The sequence below is a fragment of the Thermobia domestica genome, chromosome 9 (assembly GCF_964235325.1).
Source record: "Thermobia domestica chromosome 9, izTheDome1.hap1.1, whole genome shotgun sequence".
NCBI classification, from domain to species: Eukaryota; Metazoa; Arthropoda; class Insecta; order Zygentoma; family Lepismatidae; genus Thermobia; species Thermobia domestica.
The window spans coordinates 223,739,215-223,766,223 of record NC_137462.1 but is presented as its reverse complement, the minus strand read 5'-3'; the positions used below and the strand labels follow the sequence as shown (position 1 = coordinate 223,766,223).

The 27,009-nt window shown below is 35.8% G+C and overlaps 1 protein-coding gene across 5 annotated transcripts in view; it reads right to left on the bottom strand.

Moving 5' to 3' along the window:
- LOC145660611 (pleckstrin homology-like domain family B member 1) overlaps positions 1–27,009 on the bottom strand; it is an 865,216-nt gene that overhangs the window by 232,685 nt on the left and 605,522 nt on the right. For all 5 annotated transcript variants that reach the window (XM_081725879.1, XM_081725875.1, XM_081725878.1 and 2 more), the window contains exon 13: positions 10,858–11,047. In XM_081725879.1, the coding sequence (XP_081582005.1) occupies positions 10,858–11,047 (190 nt within the window). The remainder of the gene's footprint in view (positions 1–10,857; positions 11,048–27,009) is intronic.

Below are 27,009 nucleotides of genomic sequence, written 5' to 3'. Positions count from 1 at the left end.
CCGGATAAGAATATTATTTTATTATTTCCAAAAGTTCTTTTAGAACTATTTTTGTTATTTCGCATATTTAAAATACAATATCCGAATTAGGATATTTAAAATGTTTATTTTCGTTTTACCATTTTCCAATTCTTTCTTCACTTTGTTTTTAATTTTCTATTTAGAAACACACATATTTCTGGAAACATAACAATTAATTTCATTGTAATACCTGCTATGTTATTTTGAGTAAACACAACATTTTAACTCTTCTATAACTCAGAGAACAGAAATTGTTAAAAATGTTGATGCAATATATTTATCCAATAACGTAACGTTCATTACGAAGAGCTTAAGCAAATGTCACATACAACTTTTAATTCCGAACACTGTGTTCACTGCAAACAGTTTTTGCATCTCGTGGAAATTGATCTGTCTTCTCTGTCCTTTTCACTGTCGCATATGGAACAACGACTTTTCTTTCGGGCTGGTTCATATTCACCCTTGGGTGTATTCCTTGAAGTAGCTAGAATATCACAAATGTCTTCATATTGAACGCCTCCTCTTTCCCAAGTGCTATTAAAAATTTCCGTCTTGAGTTATTCTTTGAAGACACGGAGTGATGTAAAGTTCACATATAAGCATTCTATGCACTTACATCTACGATGTCGTACAATAAGGGCATGGGCCATCTTCTTGTGATTCTCTTGATGTTAAAATGCCGAACCATTTGATCCATGGTATCCACTCCTCCTTTGTTTGCATTATAACCTTCTATGATTTTAGGTTTATGTTTCTCTGATTTCTCATCTGTGGCAGGTTAGAATGCATTGTTAAGGAGAGTTCCAACTTTAGATGGCTTAGGATAGTAAGATACTATCATTATATTGTCTTCAATTCCAAACATGGTTGTGAATTTCTTTCTCTCCTTAGAAACCGTGAAATCTGATGGTGATTCTGAATTATTCCGTCGTATTGTATCAACAAACGTCAGGCGCTTTGAAAGAAAATTCTGTGCAAGTTCTAGTCTTGTGAAAAAAATTAACACCGTGATATTGCGGTCACCGTTCTGAATTTTCTTCCGTGAGATTCATGACCGCTCTTTTATCTTGTTCGATTTCTCTGCAATCTTCTCAACACTTCCTCGTGTTTACTTGCATCTTCCAGATATAGTTTGTTGTACTCATATATAGCCCAAATTATAATACCATACATTCCCAGTTTTGAAGATTTGTATATTTTGAAGAAAATTTGACTCTGACAGTCAGCACCTGCTCATCTATTGTTATATTTGGTCCTGGTACATATGTTTCTCTCAAATACGCATTCCACATATCAAACAATTCCTTGATTGGCTCTAGTTTATCGGAGGATCTTTTCTGTGTCCCTTGGCTGAATTATCAAATCGCATCACTCAAAATGTGAAATCTATTACGACGTATTATCTTGCAAAATATTGGACGTCCATCTGAGCGAATCCAAAATTGATTGATACATTCCTTTTTGGACTTATACACCAATAAATAAAAACGTACCTACAAGCTTCTTCAGTTCAGTTTAATCGATTTTGTTCCACCGATCACGAAGAAGTATCCGCTCCTGTCTGTTTGTCCACATCCATATCAATTTCAGCAGCGGAGGCCGAAAAAGACAATACAAATGCTGATGATCTTTAGTTACATTCTCTAGCCGCACATTGTGAAGGTCCTGTTTTTTCACTAACAATATTTTTGCTTGGAATTCTACCTTGAATCGCTGTACGTAGTTGAACATGCCAAATTTAAGCAATTTTTGAAATATAGAATATGTTAATCTAATGTCTCCTGCTGTTATAATTTTCATCTGAGTTACTATCACTGCCACTTCGTTCCAAGAAAACATTATCTGGTTCATTGTTGTCACTTGAAGGTAAGTAGTCCCTGTCTTCTTCAGAATCCACACTTTCTTGCATACGAAGAAACTGAGCAACTTGTCACAAGTAAGGTACTTTTGTTTTCTCTCACTCATTGTCAATACATAAAACACTACGGAAATCACTAGAAACATTCGGAATCGCACTTCTGTTTTCTCGTCAACGTTGCATTGAAAGATTATTTCAATTTAAAAAGAACAAAAGTCAAATTGACAGCTAGAATATGTATTTTACTTACATTTTAAAAGAAACTTTTAAAAATCATAAGCAGTACATTGTACTTTTAACAATATTGGTATTATAGTTTACCATAATTTGCACTTGAAAGATCTAAAATATCTTACAATAGTAATACATTCATGGTACTGTTGGAAACTTAATAAACGAAGGAGAGAAAATCCAAAATCATGGGGTCCATTGGATCCCATCTGGTAAATAATATTATATCATTCATTTTTCAGAGAAAATAATAAGGAATCAAAATGATACTTACGCAACAAAAAGAACAAACAAAAATAGAAAAAGTAACGACTTAACATTTAATTTGAGTTAAATCAATACGAACGGTAAACTACCAAACATAGTTGTGGGGTCCATTGGAACCCACTGGGATTTCTAGGGTTAAACACGTGCAGGGACTTGAGTTTAGAAGTAAATGTAGAGAAAACTAAATACACGGAAGATCGCTGAGGCCATAAATACTGCAAACTATGGATGCGTCAAAATATCAAATAATTTGGATAAAGTGGATACTTTCAAATATCTATGGTGAACATTAACAGACCAAAATCATATCATGAAGAAATTAAATGTCGACTGAAAAGAGGGAATTCGTGTTATTATTCAGTTCAGAATCTTTTGTCGTCGCGAATTCTGTCGAAGAATTTGAAGCTTAAAATATACAAAACTATCATCATGCTTGTTGTCCGCGAAACATGGTCGCTTACTTTGAGGGAAAAACGCAGACTGAAAATATTTGAGAATAAAATCCTGAGACAAATATTCGGATCCAAGAGGAACGGGAATGAGAAACTGCAAAAACTCCATAACGAGGAACTGTATAATTCATATCGTTTATTAAACATTGTAGGGTTATCGAGTCTAGCAGGCTCAGGTGAGCAGGTCATGTAGCCAGAATGGAAGAAAGCAGGAACGCAGAAGTTTTAACTGGAAGTGTAATCGGTAAACGACCATTAGGAAGATTTAGGGGCAGATGGGAGAACGATATTAAGATGGATCTCGCGGAAATAATAATACAAAGTAGAAACTGGATCCAGTTGGCTCAGGACAGAAGTCAATGGAGAGATTTTGTGAAAGCGACATTGAACCTCAGATTTAATAAGCCATAGAGTTTATTAGTTAGTTTGTTGGCGAGGGACAGCAACCTTTTTGAACTTCCGTTCTAATTGCACTCTCGGCTGTCATTTCCTCTCCTATCCTAAGTTTATTGGTTCATATAAAAATTTCTTATGAGTCTTCAATCTTCCAAACAACTTTTTTTGAAACTCCCAACAACGATTTGTAAATAAGATAAACTTTAAGGCCATAGATAAACGACTATTTTTCCTGGAAGAGGAAAAAACTTTCCTCAACACCTTGTGGCTTAGCAATCAAAACTTCACTGGAGGTCGCGAATGAGTCAATGCTGCCAGATTTCTGAACTGAATGACTTTGATTCTCGCTGTTTGAAAGTTTCTGTTCCAGATCGTCATGTGAGGAAAGCAAATGTATTTTTTTTTTTTTTTTTTTTTTCAACCTAGACAACAACTTGCATTATGTTGGGATTCGGAAGTTTTCGATAAAGTTACATGTTTATTCACTGTCCTTAAAATATATATCCGGAAAAATGAGCTTACGAAGAATTTCATTTTTTAAACGCATCCTATTTTCTTTAGAATATATATAAATATATTTTTAAAGGAAAAAATGTGAAAAGGGGAAACACTACATATAAAAGGGTAAATATTCATTCTCAATTCCTGCAAGAGACTTTCTTTTGGTGCTATAGTTTAGAAATTCATTAAGGTAATATGGTTACTTTCCTTTTCTTTCCTTGAATTTTACAGTTTTCCGGTTTTTGTAAGCCAGAATAACATGAATCACGTACTTGTAAATTTAAGCATGAATTTTTTGAAATTTATATATAAAGAAAGACTTAGGTCCTTTTTCTACTGTTTTAAAAATTAAAGAAACGAAGAGAAGGAAGTGGAAAACCTTAGCTCTGAATACTTTTTCAATAAACTCAGTTCCTTATAGAACGCTTCAATTTATTGCTTACGACCACCAATGTTGTCCATAGTTGTTAGTTCGTACATTTAAATTCTCTACTTTCTTTCGACATTTTGTTCGAAGTGATTGTAGAATGCCGGTGTCTACGTATTTTCTCGCTGATTGGAAATATCTAATTTCTTTCGGCCGTGGGTAAGTATTTCGGCGGCACCATATGATCCGCAACCTGATCCTTCTGATTCAAAAATGAAATCTTTAAGTTTAACGCCCCACGGTTATGCCGGTTAGGCTAAAGGAGACGGTGATAATGAGAGATGAGTGAAATGGTGGAATGAAGAAAGAGGGAGGAAACGGGATAACTTCGAGAAAACCCACGAGCACGGTGTTTGTCCACCACAAAGTCCACATGGCGCGAGCTGGGATTGAACCAGGGACCCCAAGTACCGGAGGTGAACGCTCTACCACTAAGCCACCGCCCCTCCCCCCCCCATCTGATTCAAGTAACAAAACGAAGGATCGTCTACTTAGAAGTGGAGCAAAGCTGAGGAAGCATAGCATGAAAGTTTCAGGGGGCCTGAAGGTGGTCGAAGGGGGTTCAATACACTGGCAACCCTAGCTACGGGCCTGGTTTCAATATGAACATTGACTAAGAAACGGAAGCGATACGTATCTTTTTTAATTAGGGCTAATTATTCAACACTTAACCCCATAAAGCATTTAAATTTCTTATTACTAAGTGGAAAAATTTACAAAGACTACTTTCAAAAGTAAGGAATATAAAATTACTGAAAAAAGCGAAAAATTATTCAGGCGGAAAGTAATTCTTGGAGAATCGAGACGAGATGAGACTTCTTTAAACTTAACAAGATGCCTCGTTTCGTGGGCAACACTAGTCAAGACTGACTTAAATCGTTTTCGCGCGTCCCAAGCCAGTGGGTTTATTTTAGTGATAGAAGTTTACATATCGAAGTAATATACAGTGTCTAAACAACATTTCTTTAATATCACCTATTTATTGGCTTTGATGATGTGGACCATAAACGCAGCCCAAATCACTAACCTAAGGATACGTTTTGATGTACGACATTTGCAATCTGTTGAAATACATTGATTTCAATAAAAAAAAAGTAAAATATATATACATTCATTTTCATAATAGCCTGTTTTCAATTTTATTTTAAGTTTCGAAACTGACAGCTTTATCAACCGGGTGTTAATCAAATTTGCAATTTTGTTGACATTTTGCATTTATATTTGTTTCTAATTACCTGAGAATATTTCTTTAATAAAATCATAATTATACTACTATAGAAATTGAGCTCATTTCGTCTTTTCAGCAACGGATGTTTTTAAAATCTATAACTCGTGGTTTGTATAATACGTATTTTTAAATGAAAAGTGTATGTACTGAATTTCACGTTTTCTTAAGCGAATCTTCACATTTAGCATTTTCTGACCAAATAACTGGAAATTTGAATATTAGTACAGACCCTCTCTTTTCCCCTATAAGAGCGAGATTTTCGAAATCGTTGAAACATATTTTCGGTTAATTTTAATGAAGAGTTTATCTCCCTACTTTAGTTTTCCTAACTTCAAGGATTTGTGATATACTCTATTGTTAGCAAAAACTACTTGAACCCTCTTTCATTCTGCTACAGGACATATTTTAAAAAATCGTTTCTTAGCCCTTGCTTTCCGACAAAGGAATATTCTGTACAAACCTTGAATAATTTGAGTTAGATATTGATGAGTAAGTCACTTTACCATTCTTTTTATAATAAGTATGTCTACATAAATGATTTGCGTAGAATTTTGATATTTTCTTAAGCTAAAAATACAAATCACTGAACAAAGCAACGTTTATTTAAAAATAATTGTTTTTAAATAAATGTTGCGTTGTTTAGTGATTTGTATATCTAGTTTAAGTTATTTAAGTATGAACCAATTAATTATTGATATTTCAGTCTTATTTGAATTATGTTGTAGGCAGTGGATCACAACGTTTTTCTTGGATCATTTTTCTTATTACGCAATTCACGCGTACAATACGTTTGTACTACGGTTTTCTCAATAGTTTTCTCTATAAGAAAGAGCATATGGTGTCCACACATTTTCAAGAAAGAAAGAAAAAAAATGTAACAACCTTGTCTCTCAGCACGTGTACAGAAGACGTTTGTGGTCACTTGTGGGTATGTTTGCGGAAGGGGCTGTTTCTTACGAAGGGTATGGATAAGGGACGGTTATCAGTTGCTGTGACTTTACTCAAAATCAAAAATAAATGGTATGCCATATGTCAGGTGGGGTAAAACATAGTGAATCTTTTGCGCACTACATGGGAACTCATGTCCCAAATCTCGGGATATATGAAGCGCAGCGGGTCGGGTTAAACGTCATTCAACAGTTGACAGTAGATCCTAGAAGATGTACAAAAAAAGTATTGGAATTCTTATAATCCAACAAAAGATTGCTCTATGAAGATGAGTGAGCTTTCAGCAAAACTGCGCTAATTTTACAATTTTATTCCGATAAAGGACCAAATGCTGCGCAGATCCAAGAGTGTTACTGTTTATGGACAAGATATGTTATCAATGTCAACAACTAAAATATGGTTCGGTACTTTTCATTCTGTAAATTTCGATGCCCAAGACGCTCGTCGCAGCGGGCGACCAACCACAGCAAGATAGGATAATATTATCGCAAAAGTACGGCATGTAGGCAGTCATGACATCCATCACTAAGCAATCTCAAACTATTTGGAGAAAGGTGGTTACTAAAAGAAGTTCAACTCTGAGAGTCTTGATCTGATCCAAAAATTTTTACTCGATCAAATTTCTATCTGCGAAGCTCTACTGAAACGTATAACGCTCGAATCATTTATGAAGTGGTTTATCACGAGTGACGAGAAGTGAGAAAATATGATAAAAGAATGTGCGAAAAAAATTGTGGAGAGTTGAAGGAAGGAGAGTACCACAATGTGTAGGAAAGCTCACATTGACGCCCAAATCTGTGTGCCTTGCGGGATTGGAAGGACATCGAACATTATGAGCTGTTGCTGCCGGAAGGGATGTTAGACTCGGACAAGTACTGTCGACAGTTAGCTGAAGTGCACCTAGCTATTGAAAAGAAACGGCAGAAACCGGTAAATGGAAAGGGTGTCGTATATCACGCTGACAAGATCAGACCGTATATATTTTTAATGACCCGTTAGAAATTGAGAGAACTGGCTGAGAGGTTTTAACGCATCCACCGGATCTGGGTCCGTCGGATCACCATTTGTATCGGTCTCTGTAGAGATGTTGATTTCAAAATAATTCTGTGAAATCCACGTGTCCCAATTTTGTGATCAGAATGCTGTTTTCAAATCAGAATAAAAGTATTCTCAGTTTTGACCACCAAAGACTCAATACTATAAAGACACCTTAATACTATAAAGACACCTTAATATTATACATATATTAAGTTTAGTCGATTATAATTCTGTTCTCTGGTGTTAATACGCAATGAAGCCAGTGGCGGCCGGTGGATTGTGGTTTCGGGTGTTGCAGCACGAACGATCGGAGACAGAAGATATAAAGTGGACTCATTGACTAATCAGCATAACTTTAGATGCAAATGCTATGTGACATGTGAAATTAAATAAAATTATGTTTTTAAAAAATAAAAAAATGCAGAACATTTTATCCGATTAATCACCTTATTTAATTAGTAAGTTCATTCTTCTCTCTTTGATGGGAGCAAATCTGCCTAATACATGCTGGTTGAACTCTGGTATTCTTATTGTCAGGTCTTTTCGATGGAAAGCAACCAATGGTGATAATCTTTCTTGGGACATTCAATTCCTTGAAAGTGTCAATTCTTTTTGATGTGAAAAAAACTTTTCTTCTTTTGCTAACGCCATAGGTACAGCGGGGGACACTTCTAAATGGTACACCTTAGCCGTAAATCTCCATATGGCTGTACCATTTAGAAGTGTCCCCCGCTGTACAGTTAATATTAATTTCAGAAGCTTTGTAGATTCACTAAATATTTTTTCTAGATTATTGCGAACAATTCATTATAGCAAACTCAGTCCCTGACAGTGATCCTAATTCCTCTTCAGTGTAGACTGAAGAGAGCTCGTAGCAGAGATTAGTGTTATACAAAATGTACATTGAACACGCTTTATTCACAATTTGTCTAGGAAAATTTAAAATAAATTGTGGAAATGTATCTAATGTATACAACATTACTGCCATAAGATGTCCTGTAAATTTAAACCGGTGTTTTTACGAACACTCTCCTGAATTGTACTTTGCTTGTTTTGTCTAAGCCTTAATTGCAAGTTTTTCCTCAGTTGAAAGCTGGACAATTTTTTGTAAGTTATTTACAGAAGTCATGGTATACAATTCATTCAGAATTTGTAGGTTATTTACAGAATTAAACACAATAACCAAAACAGCTGATACAAAAGAGGTACTGGTATATGAATTGCGAATGTCACATATTCATACATAGGGCTGTTAACTGGCCGGCCGGAAAAAAATGATATTATTTTGATTAAAGCCGGTGACGGGTACAAACTTCTCACCAGCCCCTTTATGACCGGGTTTTTCAAATTTGTATCTAATTCGAAGCAATTTTATCTAGTTCGAAGTATAGATATTGAATCCCCTGTCATTCTTTAAACCCAAAACTGTTACCTTTCACCATCTATCAACGATTAATATATTATGTTCACCTGTTTAAATAATTTTAGAGAGATGACAGGGACTGTATCAGGGAAAATTTGAAATTTACTTTCTAGGAATTTTATACATTTATTAAGATAGGAAAAGGACTTCTTAAAGCAATTTCCTGTAGTTGAAGTAGAGCCTTATGCAGAGTCGTTTTGACGTGTGATTAGCGTCATATTAAAGGCCTGACTACTGCAGGAAACATATGTCAATCGAATTCTTTAGTATGATACTAATCACAATTCAGAACGACTCTGCATAAGGCCCTATATGTTTAAAGAGTGAATTTCATTTTCCAAATCCAAAATTGTCACGTGAAGATTATTATACTTTTGTTCATCTGTTTCGATAATTTTAAAGAAATTGTAGTTAGTAGTAAATACAATAAATTGATCAATGCCGATTGATCAATTTCAGTTTCTCATTTATAGCACAATGTATCTATTAAGCTTACTAGTGAATGTTCTAAGGATATACAGAATATATGTGCTAATGCACTTTCGTTCATGATAGTACATTTCCCTGCTATGGATAGATCCGAACAGAGATACTTCTCGCTTATACCTATATCATAGGGAATTTTGAGAAGGTGCCGGATTTTTTTATTTTACAGAGTTGGCAACCCTATTCACACATCAACACACACACACATGTGCGTAAAAGAAAAAAAAACTACATTCCAAATCAGCCGTCTTGGTTGTTACGCAATGCACGACGGACACAATATACTTCCACATGAGACGAAACAATGCTTATAAATGTCATATGTTCTGGAAAGCAACCTTGAAACCCGCCAGATGTAGGAACAGCATGTTAGCTGGGAGCGGTCCAAAGTATTTGAGGGAAGTTCAATACGTCTACGAAATATCGAACCTGTCTTATACTGCACCCGAAAAGACCATAAGTAATTCTTAATTACTGTCACTTATATTTTTAGAGAAAATGATAGAACGATTATTTTTATGAAAAAAGAAAGAGTATATGATGAGGCGTAAAATAAAATATTTAGCCTATATCAATAATTTCTCTGTTAAACAACTATAGTTTGTTAGGACAGTCTACAAATGTTAGTCTAGTTTCGAAATTTTTGGGAGCTCCGGACCCGGTGCCCGCCCCCCGGTGGCTACGCCCCTGAGCATTGATAACTAGTCCCAAATTCAATGTGGTGTTCCCCATCATACAGTTTTATGTGGGAATTATCAACAGTATAGAATATACTTATTTTATAAAAGAAATATGTATATACTAAAATACTATCCACAGAGCAAGGGGGTGGGGTGGATTCTACATATTGACTTATTAATACTTGGTTCACAAATTACTGTATAAGAAGCCTTCACTATCTATATAAGCAAGAATTAACTTGTAAATGCGGGTCTACTTTCATATGTTTTCTGCTCTACTACATATTTTCTTATTTTATAATTCTGCAATCACTTTTTTTTAATTGTCATTATATTAATTTGCTTCAGTATAGTCCCGTAATTTAAAAATATGAATGCATAAAAACAAATTGCATTTGTTAACTGCTAGTGAAATAAAATTCAGAGATCTTATTTAGCGCGAAAAAGCTTCTCATTCACTGGAAACCGTGCTGTGTTGCAGAAGCACTGCAACGACCAGAGCCTTTAACTTCTGAGATAGGGGAAAGGAGACTTAACATTCGCTCCAATTGCCGCGCTGAAGGAATTTGGTCGTTGTATGCTCGCTGTAACGAAATATAAATTAAAGACTCTCTGACGGATTATTTTTCGCTTTTTAAAACATTAACGAAACGGACAGTTACAGAAGTAAAAAATATGTTATTTAAAGTATATATGGTAGTATTAGAAAGTATGTTTTCTGTTCTTTACTACAATTGCTAATAATATTTTTTTCTTGAAATACTTTGGTCGTTGCGCAACGCTGCAACACTAACACTAGCTGCCACTGAATGAAGCAGATGAAAAATCTTACTGCGATTCTACAACACTACCTTACGATAATACACACATATTACATTTCGAACAATACAGTTAGAATTACCTTGTTGAGCTAAAAGTAACTGGCGATTCCTTTCGATTTCTTTCAATGATTCAAGAGTTTTCCTGCCAAGTGAAGCACTTTCCATATCAATTGGTGCTTTCATAGTCACACGATTTATCCGTTCGAGATCATCTTGCAGCTGTTCGACATTAATATGCTTCTCAAATATTTCTTGACAAGCAGTTAAATTCTGAAAGAAATAAGGTTACGTTGAAGTTCAAAACATGTAACTTCATACACGAAGCTAATATATATATAAAGTAAAATTGACAAATATATATATATATATATATATATATATATATATATACAGGATGTTTCAAAACAACACCGACAACGTTTGGGAGGTGATCCCTGACACCAACATAAGACAAAAAATATAGACCAACTTGGGTGCAGAAATACTTCTTTTCGGAGTTATAGGCTACCGAAAACTTGCAAAAATGATCTTTAAACGTCCATAGCTCCAAAACTATGGGACCTACCGCAGTCGGGTCAAGACTTCACTTAGGAACTAATATGTGTCCTGTACAAAAATCCATGCTTCAGATTCCTAAAATACTCACGCAACAATCTTCATAGAGTGAGTTTGACTACAGGCATATAATTTGAAGTACTCACCAACTACCTCTAGAAAAATTGTTGCGTGAGTACTTTAGGATTCTAAAACATGGATATTTGGATAGGGCACATACTAGTTCCTAGTGAAAGGAAGTGAAGTCTTGAACCGACTACAGCAGGTCCCATAATTTTGGAGCTATGGACTTTTAAAGTTCATTTTTTCAAGTTTTCGGCAGCCTATAACTCCGAAAGGAAGCATTTGTGCACCCAGGTTGGTCTATATTTTTTGTCTTATATTGGTGTCAAGAATCACCTCCCAAACATTATCCGTGTTGTTTTGAAACACCCTGTATATTCACTCCAACGCCGCACGATAGAAGATTACTTAAAAGTATTACTCATAATTTGTTGGCTTATGACTTGTACGTTGGAGCATAAGTAGGTGCTCCATGGTTTCTTCTTCTGAGAATTACGCCTAAATATAGTAATTCAACTTAATAAATAGTATCATAGTTCAAAAATTAACATTTTTGAAGAAATTACAATATTGGAGATTAAAAATGCAACATACAGAAGGAAAGGTAAAAGCATCAAATATTTAAGGTTGATAATTTAAAGTACAAATGTGAAATGATTACATAAAGAGTTTTGGGCTATATCTGATTGTTCCAAAGACTAGTAGAAAATCAAGAGATCGGTAGAGAAACAACACCACTGGCCATTTTGCTGCATTTTCTCTCTCCTGTTTTGCAACGGTAAGATGAATCGTGTTTCTCTTTAATGTTGTCCAGCGGTGTAGTAATTAGAAAATTTCCAGTTGAAGTAGGTAACAAAAAATACTCGTAAGCGGACTACGGATCTTACTTTCCATCGTTATTGCAAGAAATCCGTCCAGATTATTAGAATGAAATAGCACGCAGATCTGCATATATGATATTTAGAAATTTACATTATAAGGACCGCTTCCGGAAAGCTCTATCACACTGCCTACTACGTTAAAAAAAAAAAAAAAAAAAAAGTAAAGTAGAATAAGTAACTTTTAGTGGAAGAATTTTTAACTCTTTCGAAAGATTTAAATTATCTCTTTATCTGTATGATCATCATCGTTTCCATGAGATAGCATATACTGAAAACTTCGAAATAATAAAAAGATCGCCTTCGCTCACTTGAATAAAAAACATACTAGTTACAGGTATATGTATGTGGTTGTCTACTCGAAGACAACTTTCATAAAATCTGTTCAACTTCGGTGAAATATGGTTCCTTTGAGCTCTCCCAACTACTTTCTCACCTGAGGTTCGAATAGGTCAAAAATAAGAGGAAAAGCAGAGCTTAAAGTCACCAAAACTTGGGAGTTTCCGCATATTCAAGGGTTATTCTCAATACAAATTTGTCAAAAACAATTAAATTTTGATGCAGAATGATGTATAATTTTTGTCAAGATTCAAGATTGGCAGCCCTAATTGTGGCTGGAAACGTTTGGGCAGACTCAGAAAGGCAAGATAACAAGAACTGAAATGGTACAGAATAATGAAAAGGAGCATACTTAGCAGCCCGTATCTCAGCAAATGTTTGAAGTGTCCTCCATGAGACATCCATCAACGACTACCGTATATATTCGAATATTATAGACTTTGCCTTAAGAGTGGGAAAAAAGTCGAATACCCTTACTGTACGTGGTTCTGATCTACCACAGGTTCGGCATAGACAAGACACTTCAGATCTAATCAAGTTGAAGCAAGCCGTTGGCCATGCAGTCATGGGTGAGGATGACCTTGACCTATCCATTTACGAAGGTAGTTCACTTCAAATACTATCAAATATTCCTGCTAAAATATGCGAGAGCCCCACTGTGCATTAACTATTTAACCATCGTATTTTAAGCGGGTTTCTTCTAGTCGGTTAACTTGAACTCGTCAAGTAACACGTATGGTTCAAGAGAAGTGTTACTTAGCATGCCAGCCATGTTAAGTGATACGTACAAAATTGCTGGCGATGGTGGCCTTGGACATTTGCACTTGATTTAATCTGCATTCATAGTTAGTACGGAAATTAGAAGATCCTATAGTAACAGAAGGTCGCTTCATCGTTGAAAAGCACAGGTGATTCAAACTGCTCATCATTGACAGGACGCTGCTGAAACCAACAAGAAACGTTTCGCGTGGCACGAGACACACATCAAATATGGTACTGATATATGTTTCCGTGAAGGATACAGAACACATACACATGATACGCTATGAGCTCGAGCTAAACGGTCGTTAAGATAGAGGACAATATTTTCCTCAATTGAACGAATTTGTGACGCACGTGATCATCCTCAGTTCGGAGTCGCCACTTCCAACGTTCCAGTCTTACTCTGGTGACAACAGACATAATGAATTGAGGATTAAGACAGGATTGGGTTGCTCGCTGTCGGGATTCGTGTCCTGGTAAAGTCATCAGCAAAGGGCCTTCTCCTCTGACTGCTGTAATTCCATTAGGTTGGGTCCTGTGTTTTTGTTGCTATCACAAACGCCTAGACAGATGCAAACCTCTTACAACTTACATTTTAACCAGCAGACGACAGCTGGAAATCCTGTAGAGTACTCAAACAGGACTTTGATGTGAATTAGACGCACAAAGAATTTCTCAATTTTGAGATTAATCTGTATTGTTTGGAGCGTGTTGTGCCATTAGTGCTATGCATCAATATTATAATTCCTTGTGTGCATAATGCATTATTTCACTACATTCTGTATACGAGAAGAAAGAAAAAAATTACTGACTATACATGAGGTAGAAAATTGCTTGGAAATAACTGAAAATATCAAATCTGGAACAAGTGACGGAGATAAGTTCGTGAAGTTTTCACTTCATTCATGGACCTACTTCAACTTCCGGTCTTTCTCGTCATTCGAACATCTTTTCCCTTCTCCACAGAAGAAGATCTTGCATATCATACAGAGCATGGATTGAAATTTAAATTGAAGTGTGTTAAAAGTTTCGGACCGCCTGAATTTTAAACCCGGGCCGCCTTGGTAGAAAACCGATTCGGTAACCATTTGCCTACGCCGACCACTTGCTTACTAGTGCACAAAACTATTAGCTACTTGTACATATTGCATGTAAGACTAGTTCAAATATTAAGACCTATATAAAGAGACGATCATTATTTGAGCTAATTAATTTTCTTCATTAAATTTTATTATTTATACAGGTAACTGGTTTTGTACTTCTATTATTGCTTTATTATTATTAATAAATATTCTAACTCCATAATTTCACAAATCCAACCTCTTTCAAACCAGTTATAGTCAGTAAAAGAAAATGCCACTTGTGTGAAAAACACATTTATACATTGCGATGGACGTAACTTCTAGTTATTCGCTGAAAACCCAATCGTACCTGATTGTAAACAAATCCTAGTGTGGAACAGAAAGCTACTTTATGCTAAACAAATTTGACGTAATCCACGTAGTCGTCGAGTGATTAATGTGAGTATATTGTTAATCATATATTGGTGTCTTCACGTTCATCCGAGTTCAATATTCGTGATGGTGGAAGAGAATATTTCTCCATCAACGTGCACTAATTTGTATAGAACTTTGCAACTTGATCCTTATTGAAAGTTGTTGCTCTCAATATACTTGTATACACAGGGACAAATCGGGATGTCGCTTCATAAACCGGGATGTCGCTTCATATATATACAGGACCCTCGCACTAGGGGTGCAGCTCAAGCGCCAAAATAAATGGCAGGGAAAATTGCCATCAGAGACAACAGAAGCCAACATTTCCAGTAAGTAACTATTCTTTTGGTAGAATCAGTGACCCATCAAAATCAAAACATCAAAACCAAACATTTTCTTTGTGCTTTCAAAATGTCAATGGCCTGCATACTAAAGCCAGTTGTTTTCATAATGCTGTTTTATCTAACTCTTATGACTTTATTAGCTTGGTAGAAACTTCTTTAACGACAAATTATTCTGACTCAGAATTCTTTGATGATAGGTATGTGGTCTGGAGACAAGACAGAAATATTGAACTACAAAAAAAGACTAAGGGTGGGGGAGTATTGTTTGCTGCGCTTAAAAAATATAATATTCAAAAAGTAAATAGCTGGGAAACTAACTTTGAAAGTGTAATTGTCAAACTGGTTTTGGACTCAATTACCGTGTATATTTGTACTGTTTACATAGAGCCTGATTCACCACTTCATATATATGAACAGTTTTTTGAATTTGTAGAATCAAATTGTCCTGTGGGTTGCACAATTCTTTGTATAGGGGATCTGAACCTACGACAAATAACTAGTTCAAATTTCGATTTAATGACGTCATCAGCTAAATGTAAAAGTCTTGACAATTTTATGTCCCTCTTTAATTTGATTTCAATTAATAATATTCCTAATAGCAATGGCCGAACCTTAGATCTTGTTCTCACAAATCTCTCAAAAGTAACAGTTCAAAGAGAATGCGATCCACTGGTAATAGAAGATAAACATCATCCTCCCCTTCTTATTCAGTTTACAGCATTGTATTCAACCAAACTTAAAACAGTTCCTAACACAGTAGGTTATAATTTTAGGAAAGCAGATTTTGAGAAACTTTACCGAAACCTATTAGCTGTGGATTGGGGGATGCTGCAGAATATTAAGGATGTCAATCACGCTGTCGATCTATTTTATGAAGTATTGTACCAAATATTTGATGATTGTATTCCCCGTAAAAGAGCAACTAATAAAATCTACCCTACATGGTTTACCCCGAATATTATTAATAAAATTAAACGTAAAACTTATCATCGTAAAAAAAGTCGTCTCAGTGTAGGTAACACTAAGTACCATGAAGAGCAATTTCGTCAACTGCGTAGAGAAATTAAAGCAGAAATAACTGCTGCTTATAAAGAGTTTTTAAGCAGCACAGAAGAGAAATTGAAGAATGATCCGAAATTATTATGGTCCTTCATTAAAAATAAATCGCGTCACTTGTCTTCTGATCGCATACAGTACAATGGTCACGACCTTACTGATGATAGGGACATAGCTAAAGCATTCGGGCAACATTTTAGTTCAGTCTATGGCTCCTCAAGAGCGGACTATGACGTATCGAGCATGTCTCTAAATGATCGTTCCAGTGCTCTTCTTGATATATTTTCACTACCTCTCATATCTGAAAAAGAAATAAAAGAAGCAGTAAGGAAGTTGAAATCGAAAACAGCAAGTGGCCCAGATATGATCCCAACGTACATTGTGAAAGGCTGTTCAGATATATTCTTACAACCTCTGAATATTATATTTAATTTATCTATAAAAACATGTACCTTTCCTGAAAAATGGAAGGAGTCAGTTGTGTGTCCAATACCCAAAACAAACTCAGCTAGCAACATCGAACAGTTCCGACCAATTTCTATCTTATCTGCGTTTGCCAAGGTGTATGAATATATACTGCATAAGCGAATAATGGATCATGTTAAACCTGCATTATCTGTCAGTCAGCATGGATTTCTGAAGGGCAGATCTACTGTATCAAATCTAGCACTAATAGCAGACTACATTTCGAAGGAACTTGACGAGCAAGGACAAGTAGATGTCATATATACTGATTTTTCTAAAGCATTTGACGTCATTGACCATGACATTCTCTTAAACAAACTGGCATCCTTTAACTTCTCGAAATCAACTCTGCAATATTTTGCTTCCTACCTTCAAAATCGTAAACAAACTGTATTGTATCGTAATCATAAATCTCAAATCTTTCATGCAACATCTGGAGTCCCTCAAGGCTCGAATCTGGAACCTCTACTTTTCATTTTGGCGGTAAATGATCTTCCTGAGTGCTTTCAGTTTTCTAAAAATCTACTCTTTGCTGATGACCTTAAAATATTCAACAGAATTGAAACAATTCAGGACTGTTTAGAACTTCAGAGTGACTTACAAAATCTTGAAATTTGGTGTAAAAACAATAAATTTAAGTTAAATGTTCGTAAATGCAGTTATTTAACATTCACTAGAAAAGAAAAATATATTCAATATAATTATTCAATATTAGGGGGAAAACTAAAAAAGCTTGATTTTATAAGGGATTTGGGAGTTATTTTTGACTCAAAATTAACCTTTATTCAACATATTGAAACTATTTGCAAAGAAGCCTACAAAAATCTTGGATATATTTATCGAGTCAGTAAAGATTTTCAAAATGATCAAACTTTAATTGTGCTGTATTATGCATACGTCAGGTCAAAATTAGAATATTGTAGTAATATATGGAACCCCAATATACAGAAATACTCATTCTTGATTGAGCGTACTCAAAATAAGTTTCTAAGGCTTCTTACCCTTATGAAAACAAAATTCTATCCAAAATTTGAAAGCTACATTAACCTTGTTGAAAATTTTAATTTTGAAACATTAGAACTCAGGAGAAGAAATATTGATTTATTGTTTTTACACAAACTCTTTCATGGCAAAATAGACTGTCCTGATCTTAACGAAAAAATATGTATCCAAGTGCCATCTATTAAATTGCGCACTGCTTCGAAAAATACATTTTTTTGTATGACAGCGAAAACAAACGTTTTAAGCAGATCTCCTATATGGAGAATTAGTGCAACCTACAACACGTTAGTTAAAGAAAATTTCAACCTGGATGTACTGGCAATGGATGTAAGTAGTTTTAAGAAGTCTATTAATTTTTTAAGACAAATGTAATTATGACCAATAGCTTTATTAACCTATATAATCTGTATAGCGATATACTATGTAACACTGTAATTAGGCCTGTGCCTGTTGTGTTATATGTCAATAAATCAAATCAATAAATAAATCAAATCAATATACTCTTAGTAAAAATCTTTCACAGTACTCTTTATCTTTGCTTAACCTGTGATTGATTTTTAGCTCTTAAGGTAAGCCAAACTAGCTTCAAATATTCTTTCCGTGATAATGGCATTAAATGATCAGCTAACTGTTTCACATGGCATTTCGGCTTTTTTTCATACACATTGGGGGAAGTATTTTCGAATTTCCTAACTTATGTGCAAAATGCAATTTCATTCCTTGCTTTTTCTGTGACAGCCTATCTTGCAAAGAACTATTTAGGACATAAAATCTGGTTTGATTGAAGTGTCTACGTGCACTGCGAGCCAAGAAAAGTGTCTGGGACGTGTGGTTAGATAGCAGCAAAGAAATCAAAATTGATATAATTTTCCATTTGAAATTTTGGAGATGAACTCCCATGGAAGTATTCCGGTATGCTACTGGATATGGAAGAATCACAATTTGATTTGGTCACTTTTTTTTTTAAGAGCCTACGCGCACTACTAGCCGAACACCCTGTATAAATCAGGCCTTAAAGATCATATATTCTCCTATAGGCCAATATCTCTTCTTTCTGTAATATCTATTATCTGTGAAAGAATAATCAAAGACAGGCTACTTAATCTCACGTCACTTTACATTCACGCTTCTGAGTACAGCTTTCTACCGAAAAGCTCAAGTCTGAAAAACTTAAGTACTCTTCTTTAATGTGCAGTTAAATGTGTGAATAACAATACTCAATTAGACGTAATCTATTTTGATCTCTCGAAGGCATCTGATTCTGTTAGTTACATTCCCTTTCTTAACAAGCTTTCTAATAGGTTTAATGTACATGGTAAATTTCTCTTTTTAATCATCAGCCACTTGAAGGGCCGTAAACAGAGAGTTGTTCTTTCAGGGGCTACTTCTAATCCCCAATCTCCTTGATTTCGGGAGTGCCTCAGGGGAGTGTACTTGGACCCCTGCTCTTTGTCCTGTATATGGATGACCTCTACTCACACTTCTCAGTTAATCCTTGTGGCCTCTTGCTTTTTGCTGACGATTGTACATTATAAAGAGAAATATCGTGCTACCATGACACGATTGTCTACAGGAAGACATAAATTACCTTGTAGACAGGTGTGAAATGTGGCAATTGAAACTTAACAGCATGAAATGTGACAGTATTACAATTTGTAAGGATCGCCACATCACAAGAAAAGCACATGTATAACAACACGTGCTGACCATTATTATTTACAAAGACGATACACTAAAGAGAAAGACACGAAGGAGACCGAAAGGAGACGGATCACATAAAAGGATACGAAGGAGGATGAGTCACCCGAGCAGGACAAATAAAAGAGGAACCACGGAGGCAACGAGCATCAGTCAACCACTAATCGCAACCTATCCTAATAACCCTGGAGGCTGCTGTGAAGGAAAGGGGTTCTCCTAACCACAACTAAACCCTGGAGGCTGTTATGAAGCGAAAGGGTTCACCTTAAACATTACCGTACCTCGTGAAGGCTGCTAAGACCTGAGGTCTCCTAGAACCGCATCCTTAAATAACCCTGGAGGCTGCTATTAAGCGAAGGGGTTACCCATACAAAAAATTATAACCTACAAACCTTGGTCATTATAAAGACTTTGTTATAAGAACTTTTGTAGACACCAAAGAATTAATTTTATAATAAAATTGGTGAAGGGATAAATCTCGGTCCATCATTGACTCCGCCCATAAAAACATTTCACAATTACTCGGAAGAAGTCTCTTGTTCCCTCCGAAAACCATATTAACGATTCCCCTATAACACATTCTTCTAGTCATAATAATCTTGGAGTCATCTTCATTTGAAACTCATGTTCTCTGACCACATCTCCTTAATAATTAGGAAATCAGTGCGTATGTTGGGGCTTCTTTACCGATTCACTGAACTACGCACTGTGGCATCATTAGCAACATTCTAGAAAACTTTAATAGCGCCCAAGATCGAATACTGGTCTTCCATATGGCCCATGGCTGCACCAACACATCTCTCTAGACTTGATTCTATTCTTGATTTTTATATTGCAATAGTACGCTTTCGTGTTCCCGCACTTGGAATATTAGCTAAGGAGGAACATTTGCTCGCTCTTAATATCCAGACTCCGGAGATACGCAGAAATAACTCTGACCTGAAATTTCTTCATAAGATAATTAATGGGGAACTTAACATCGGAAACCCTACTCCAACAACTACCCTTACGTGTCCCTTCCCGCAAAACCCGGAATATCCACCTCTTTCATCTGGCTTGCCCTTGGTTGGTAATTATACCGAAGTCTCTTTTTCACAGAATACCGATCTATTATAATCATCTAACAGATGTGGACATTTTTTCGAGTTACCCGGTGTCTGACAGATCAACTAAACGCATCTTGGTTAAATAATATTACTTTTGCACTCTTTGTTGACACTATTGGTGATGATATTTATTTTTTCTCTATTTCTTTCTCTGCTTGGTAGCATTTCCCTGTGTAATATGGCAAAATTATACTGTATCTGGGAATTTCTTCAATGAATAAATAAATAAATAAAATACTTCAAAACAGAGTTGACTGTATCAGCTTGTTAGGAATTTTAAGGTGCCTCATCCAAATACGCAAGATCGAAATAACCTTTGATTCTCTTGCAATAAAGCTAAACCAATATCTCAAAGAAGTCACCTATAAGGAGGATGTGTGCATCTTACAAAAGGGTTCACTACTTTGGATCGACAATAGATATTATTAATGAGAGTGAGAAGAATAAATTAAAAACACATCTTGGTATTAGGTTTAGATATGTTATAATTAGTATCTTGTGTATACTTTATATTCTAATAATGTATATGAATATTGATGCATTCCCACCGAACTCAGTCAATTTTGAAAAATGCTGTAGTTTCACCGTCTTCGATTTTGCTCGTGTTCTGGTATGTTATGAGGTATCAAGAGTGGTGTTGAAATGCAAAATGTCAGATGCTGATGGTTTACCGTTTTCAAGATAGAAGGCATTGAACATGTGAAAAATGGTCCAAACATATATATATTAAAATATTTGTATATAGTTACAGCTTGGTGAATGTAAGGAACATGAAACTTTTGTCACAGTACACATAGTAATACAAGGAAACATATAAGAACGTAATATCACCAATATTGCCATCACAATGGTGGGTCAAAGGTAGAGGTAATTCACGCAAGAATGACCCAAGTTTGGTCATCTTTGTGGAGTAGAAGGGGAAAGAACCACTAACCTTCATTTTGTGACTGACAACCTTGGACCTTCCCCAGAACATCGGTATATTTTAGCTGGTGATATTTTGCCCCTTCCTGTGTATGGATGTTATTGTAACTCAATGTTGTCAATATCGGCCATATTGCAAAAAGGCATGGAGAAAAATTGTTCAGCATGTGAGAAAATAACCTTCCGTTGCATGTCTCCTCGCTCAACAAACATGATATGGTGGTTCACAACATTGTTCGAGTTATCGAAGTGCAACATGACTATATTCAGATAATGAAAAACATAGTTGAATAGTACATGTAATATAGATGTCTATGATTATAACCCATATGTTCATCATAAAGGACATATTATCACCAATAGGTATATCATTCCTTTGTGACTTATTTCCGAGGTATTGATGGCCGCATGGAACATAAAAGTACGTGTCATCAAAAATTCTTTGGAACACACTACTACTATTTCATTCTTTTTCTTTTTTTTTTCTTTCTTTCTTTTTTTTTCCTTTCTTTGCATTCCTCAGATTGCGACCTTTCAGTTTCGGCACCTGTAAGTTTTGATCGAAACACGGCTATCACCATAGCAATGCTTCTTTTTCCTTAGTTTTTCATCATTCATTGATTTTATATAACAAAAAGAGTGGAATTGGAAAGGGAGGGAAAGGGGTAAGGAAAGGAAAATGAGACAGACAACGAAACAACATAAAACACCGAACAAAATTTGGAAAGAATAACAAGTTTTCTATATCTATACATACTATCTGAAAAATAAAAAAGATGAATATCAAAATTAGTTTATGCTTATCTCTTTTGCTTAACTCGAGTTAAGCCTGACTCTTAATCTTTCAATTTATTCATCAAAATCTTTATACTTAACCTTCATTGTATGTTAGTAGTATCTTCTTTCCTGGTTCAGTTTTTTCATCATTCATTGCTTTTGTAATTTTTATACTTGCTTGAATTTTAATGTTGTCTCTTCTCCTGGTTGTTCGGATTTTCACTTTGTATGACGTGTTTTTCACCTGTTCTGGGTTCTCTCCTATATGGTAAACACTTTCAGTATGTGATTTTCGCTGTTACTTTTACTTATTATTGAATTACCACATCCTCCTAAAATATTTGCTATAACACTTCACTAACACTACAGAACTTACGTATAGTTTTCACTCTTATGTGAACTAAAAGCTGCATTTATGTATGCATGATTCACATCTTAAGGTTAGTACAGTATTATTTTCACTTATAACACTTACACTTTATCTTCCATATTATTTTATGTATTTATTTCACTGTCGTTCTACACACTCACTTTCGCTTACTCTTAAATCATCAATTTTCAATGTTCTTCCTATTTTATACTTATATAAATCTATTTTAGTATATAACGTTCTCGGTTGAATTTCCATATAACGACGAACTTAGGCATACCGACTTGAGGTCCAGAGCCCACTCGGAGCACTTAGTGCAGGCCCTGGTCAGTTTCGTACTTTCGCCTTGTACGCCAGTCTGAGGTCCGCATGACCTTTGAAGGCGGCAATGCAGATACCAGATTGTGCATCCGTTCCGAGACATTTTTCATTAAAGATGTTTATATATTTACTATTTACACAAAACACACTTCTGATACACACGAAAGAAAAACCGATGCAACACACATACACTCACGATACATTCGGAGTTCCTATCCGGTTTTATTCGGGGATATATCGAGTGCACGCATACAGTTTCTTTCTGGGATACCCGGAATGCCAACGTTCCTGGAGGAGTACTCCGTTCCAGAAAGATTCACAGCAAGTCTTTCATTCATTCGGCTACAGTATTATGACGTCATTCCTATTTCTGTGTATCTTCAGTTATTTAGATTTTTTAATCATTTGTCCTTTTATATTGTTCTCTTCTTAATTGTGAATAGTCCTTTGTTATTTTGCTTGCCATCCTGTAGTCCTCTTCATTAGCCATAATTTCATTTATGTCCTTCCTTCTTATTTGATCTCTTCCCTTTTGTCGTTCTTCTAGTAATGGACACCATAATATGTAATGTTCTGGTGTGCCTATTTCTTCGTATTGACAACTTGGATGGTCTATCTGCCCCATTCTGCAAAGATGTTGTTGAAATGGGCCATGACCAGTAAGAAAATAGACTAAGCCTGGATTTGGATCAAAATGTTTCCATGTTAATCTTATTCCAATATTTGGGATTATCCTGTATAATCTTCTTGACTTATTTGTTTCCTGCCAATCATTATTCCAAATTTGATTTTTATTTCATTATTTATTTCATCAAGAGTTGTAGCTTCTTTACCTAATATTTCCAATAATTTAGTTGTATTTGTTTTTCTAAGCCAATAGCATGCCGCTCTTTTTCTAATTATCAGACTTATTGGCTTAAATCCCATCAAAACACTTAGAGCTATATGCGGTGTTGTGTTGAAAGCTCCACTTAATCGTATTAATAGATTCCTTTGCGGTCTGTCAATACTTTGTTTCAAAGAGTGTCTCAAGTACATTATCACTACTTTGTACATATTCCAGAAGAAAATCTACAGCTTTTAAAACAGCATCTACCACACATACAGAAGTCATGTACCTAGGTACTTCACAGATGGCCAGGATAAGAACAGAAAAAATCATCAGCCTACTGCACCATGAGGAAGACTTCAACCTGGAGGCAGAATGGCACTTCTTTGCCACTGCACATGGGAAGAGGCTATGCGATGGTGTCGGTGAGACTGAAAAAGCATATGGCTAAGGCATCATTACAGCGAATGGATGACCCCATTCAGACACCTCAGGAGATCTTCAAATTTTGGATGGAGAACATCCGTAGCATACAGTTCATTTGTGTGTCTCGCACGGAGATAGACGAATAAGAGGTACAGTTTCAGAATAGGTATAATTCTGTTTTGGTTGTGAAGAACACTAAACAACACCAGTGTTTCATTCCGACAGCCGGTAACCAGTTACGGATTCAGCGTGTTTCCAACAGCAGGGAATTCACAGTTGTCCAAGTATCCGAAAATACTTCGGCCGGTGCAATGGCCACAGAACATCTGAAGTTTGGAGATTATGTGATTTGTATTTATGGCTGCAAATGGTGGCTGCGTGTCATTCAGAAGCATTCAGAGGAACACTTAGACTATTATTGCAAGTTCTTCCATCCCTCCGGTCCAGCAACCACATTGTCTCTGTCCAACACTCTCAGTCCCACATCCTCACAGTTCTGTCACCACTGCAACAGACAGTGCTCACAATATCAGTACTGACCTGTGTACTGCACTCACACAACAACTGCATGACAACAGTCGCAGTTCGGCAAAGATATATTTCATGCGACATTCATGTGCGTTGCATTTAGTCACAAAATTACCATTTGTGTTGTTTTTTGATAACTCGGACAATGCTGTGAAGAACGAAATGATATTTGTAGTGCAAGGAGACAATTAACGGCAGGTTATTTTCCACATGCTGAACAATTTTTCTCCAGGCTTTTTTGCAATATGCCCGATATTGACTACATTGATTTACAATAACCATACACAGGAAGGTGCAACATACCACCAGCTAAAATATACACCGATGTTCTGAGGAAGGTCCAAAGTAGTCAGTCACTAAATAAGTTAGTGGTTCTTTCCCCTTCTACTCCACAAAGACGACCAAACTTGGGTCATTTTTGCGTCAATTACCTTTACCTTTGATCCGCTATTGTAATGGTAACATTGGTGATATTGGTTTCTTACTTTTCTGTATGTTCCTCTGTATTACTATGTGTACTGTGACAAAGTTTCATGTTCCTCACATTCACCAAACTTTAACTACAATTATCTTAATATATGCATGTTTGGAGCATTTTTCACGTGTTCAGTGCCCTCTATTTTGGAAACGACGAACCATCAGCATCTGTCACTTTGCATTTTAACCTCTCTTGATACCTCATAACATACCAAAACACGATCAAAATCAAAGACGGTGCAACTACATCCATGTGCTGATTTCGTTTGGAATGCACCTATTATTAATAATATTGTGTTGTTTTGTATTATATTAAACTAAATACTGAACAGAAGAAAGGGAGACTAAATTCTGAATGCCCTTATTTGTCACGAGTCACGAGTTCTCACTTTCGAACCGTTCGTATAAAACATTATAATGAGGTTACTGTTTTAGCAACGTTTTAAATCAGTATACTGTATTACTGGTTACTTATGTGCTCTTTGGTATGTAATGACAGTCGAAGATCAAGCATTGTTGGAAGAGCACCACCATGTAGCAAACAAAGATATGGGCATATACATTAGTCTTCGGCGAAACGTTCGTACGCGTGAACGTACCATGGGCCTGTGACCCTACGACAGGCTGTATACTGTCCAGAAATTTAGCCACCAGTAACAGAAGCTACAGGGTACAACGTAACCTGTATATGAGCTCTGTAATATCTGAGAAGTCTCTCACGATGATAGTGTTAGCGTGATTAATTTCTTCTGCACTAAGACGAACAACACGATTATTATCGGAAACACCAGCAGCCAGGAACCCCAATTCCCATGTAATGAAAAGTATCAAGTTGTTTCAGCAGAGAGGAGCGGGCAGATGAATAAGCAATACAACCGTAGTGTAACTCGAACCGAATTACACTACAGGAGCGGTTTCCAGTTGCAGAGCCCTTTATGAACCAAAAGTTTCTTGTGGGGTCCCAAGAGTTTTTGTTCTATCTTCTTATGTTCTGAATAAATAAATAAATAAATAATAAATCCATTATGTCTATTACGAAGAAAATAGTAATACATCTTTTACTATTTATCATATTTATTTATTAGAAACTACAGTAATAAAGAACTGAAGACAATATATAGCAATCCACCCAATAGTGCGCTCGCTTTCTTCTGTAATAAATTTATTTTATTTAGATGATGGCACATTAGGGGGTTCACCAGATACGGTTATACAAGATCTAAATTTCTTATTGACAGAATTTAAGAAGATAGGTCTGCAAGTTAATCCTTCTAAATGTGAACTGTTCTTCACGTCGGGTAAATCAGATCCAATTATAGAAGCCCAGTTTCAGAATTTGTTGCCTGGAATTCGGACAATACAGGCCCGCGAGCTGTCGTTATTGGGCGCACCCGTACTTGAGGATGGCTATGAAAGTTATTTTGAAGACCATTTGAACAGTTTGAAAATGATGACACATAGATTGAAGGGACTGCCATCACATATAGCTTTCTTTCTCCTAAAAAATTGTCTGGGTGTTCCCAAATTAACTTGCTTTTTGCGCACCACTCCCACATGGCTTCTCCCATCAAAGGTTCTTCAGTTGGATGGTTCTCTGAAAACATCTTTACAATCAATAATAAATCAGGTTTTGGATGAAAGTCAATGGGTTCAGGCAAGTTTACCAATACGGTTCGGTGGTTTAAATATTCGAAGAGCATCCGATTTGAGCCTTCCTGCGTTACTGTCTTCTTGCTGTGGGGTGTTGTCACTAGTCTCCAACATTTTGAAAATGTCAGTTGACGAAGTGAAAATCCCTCATCTGTCGGAAGCACTG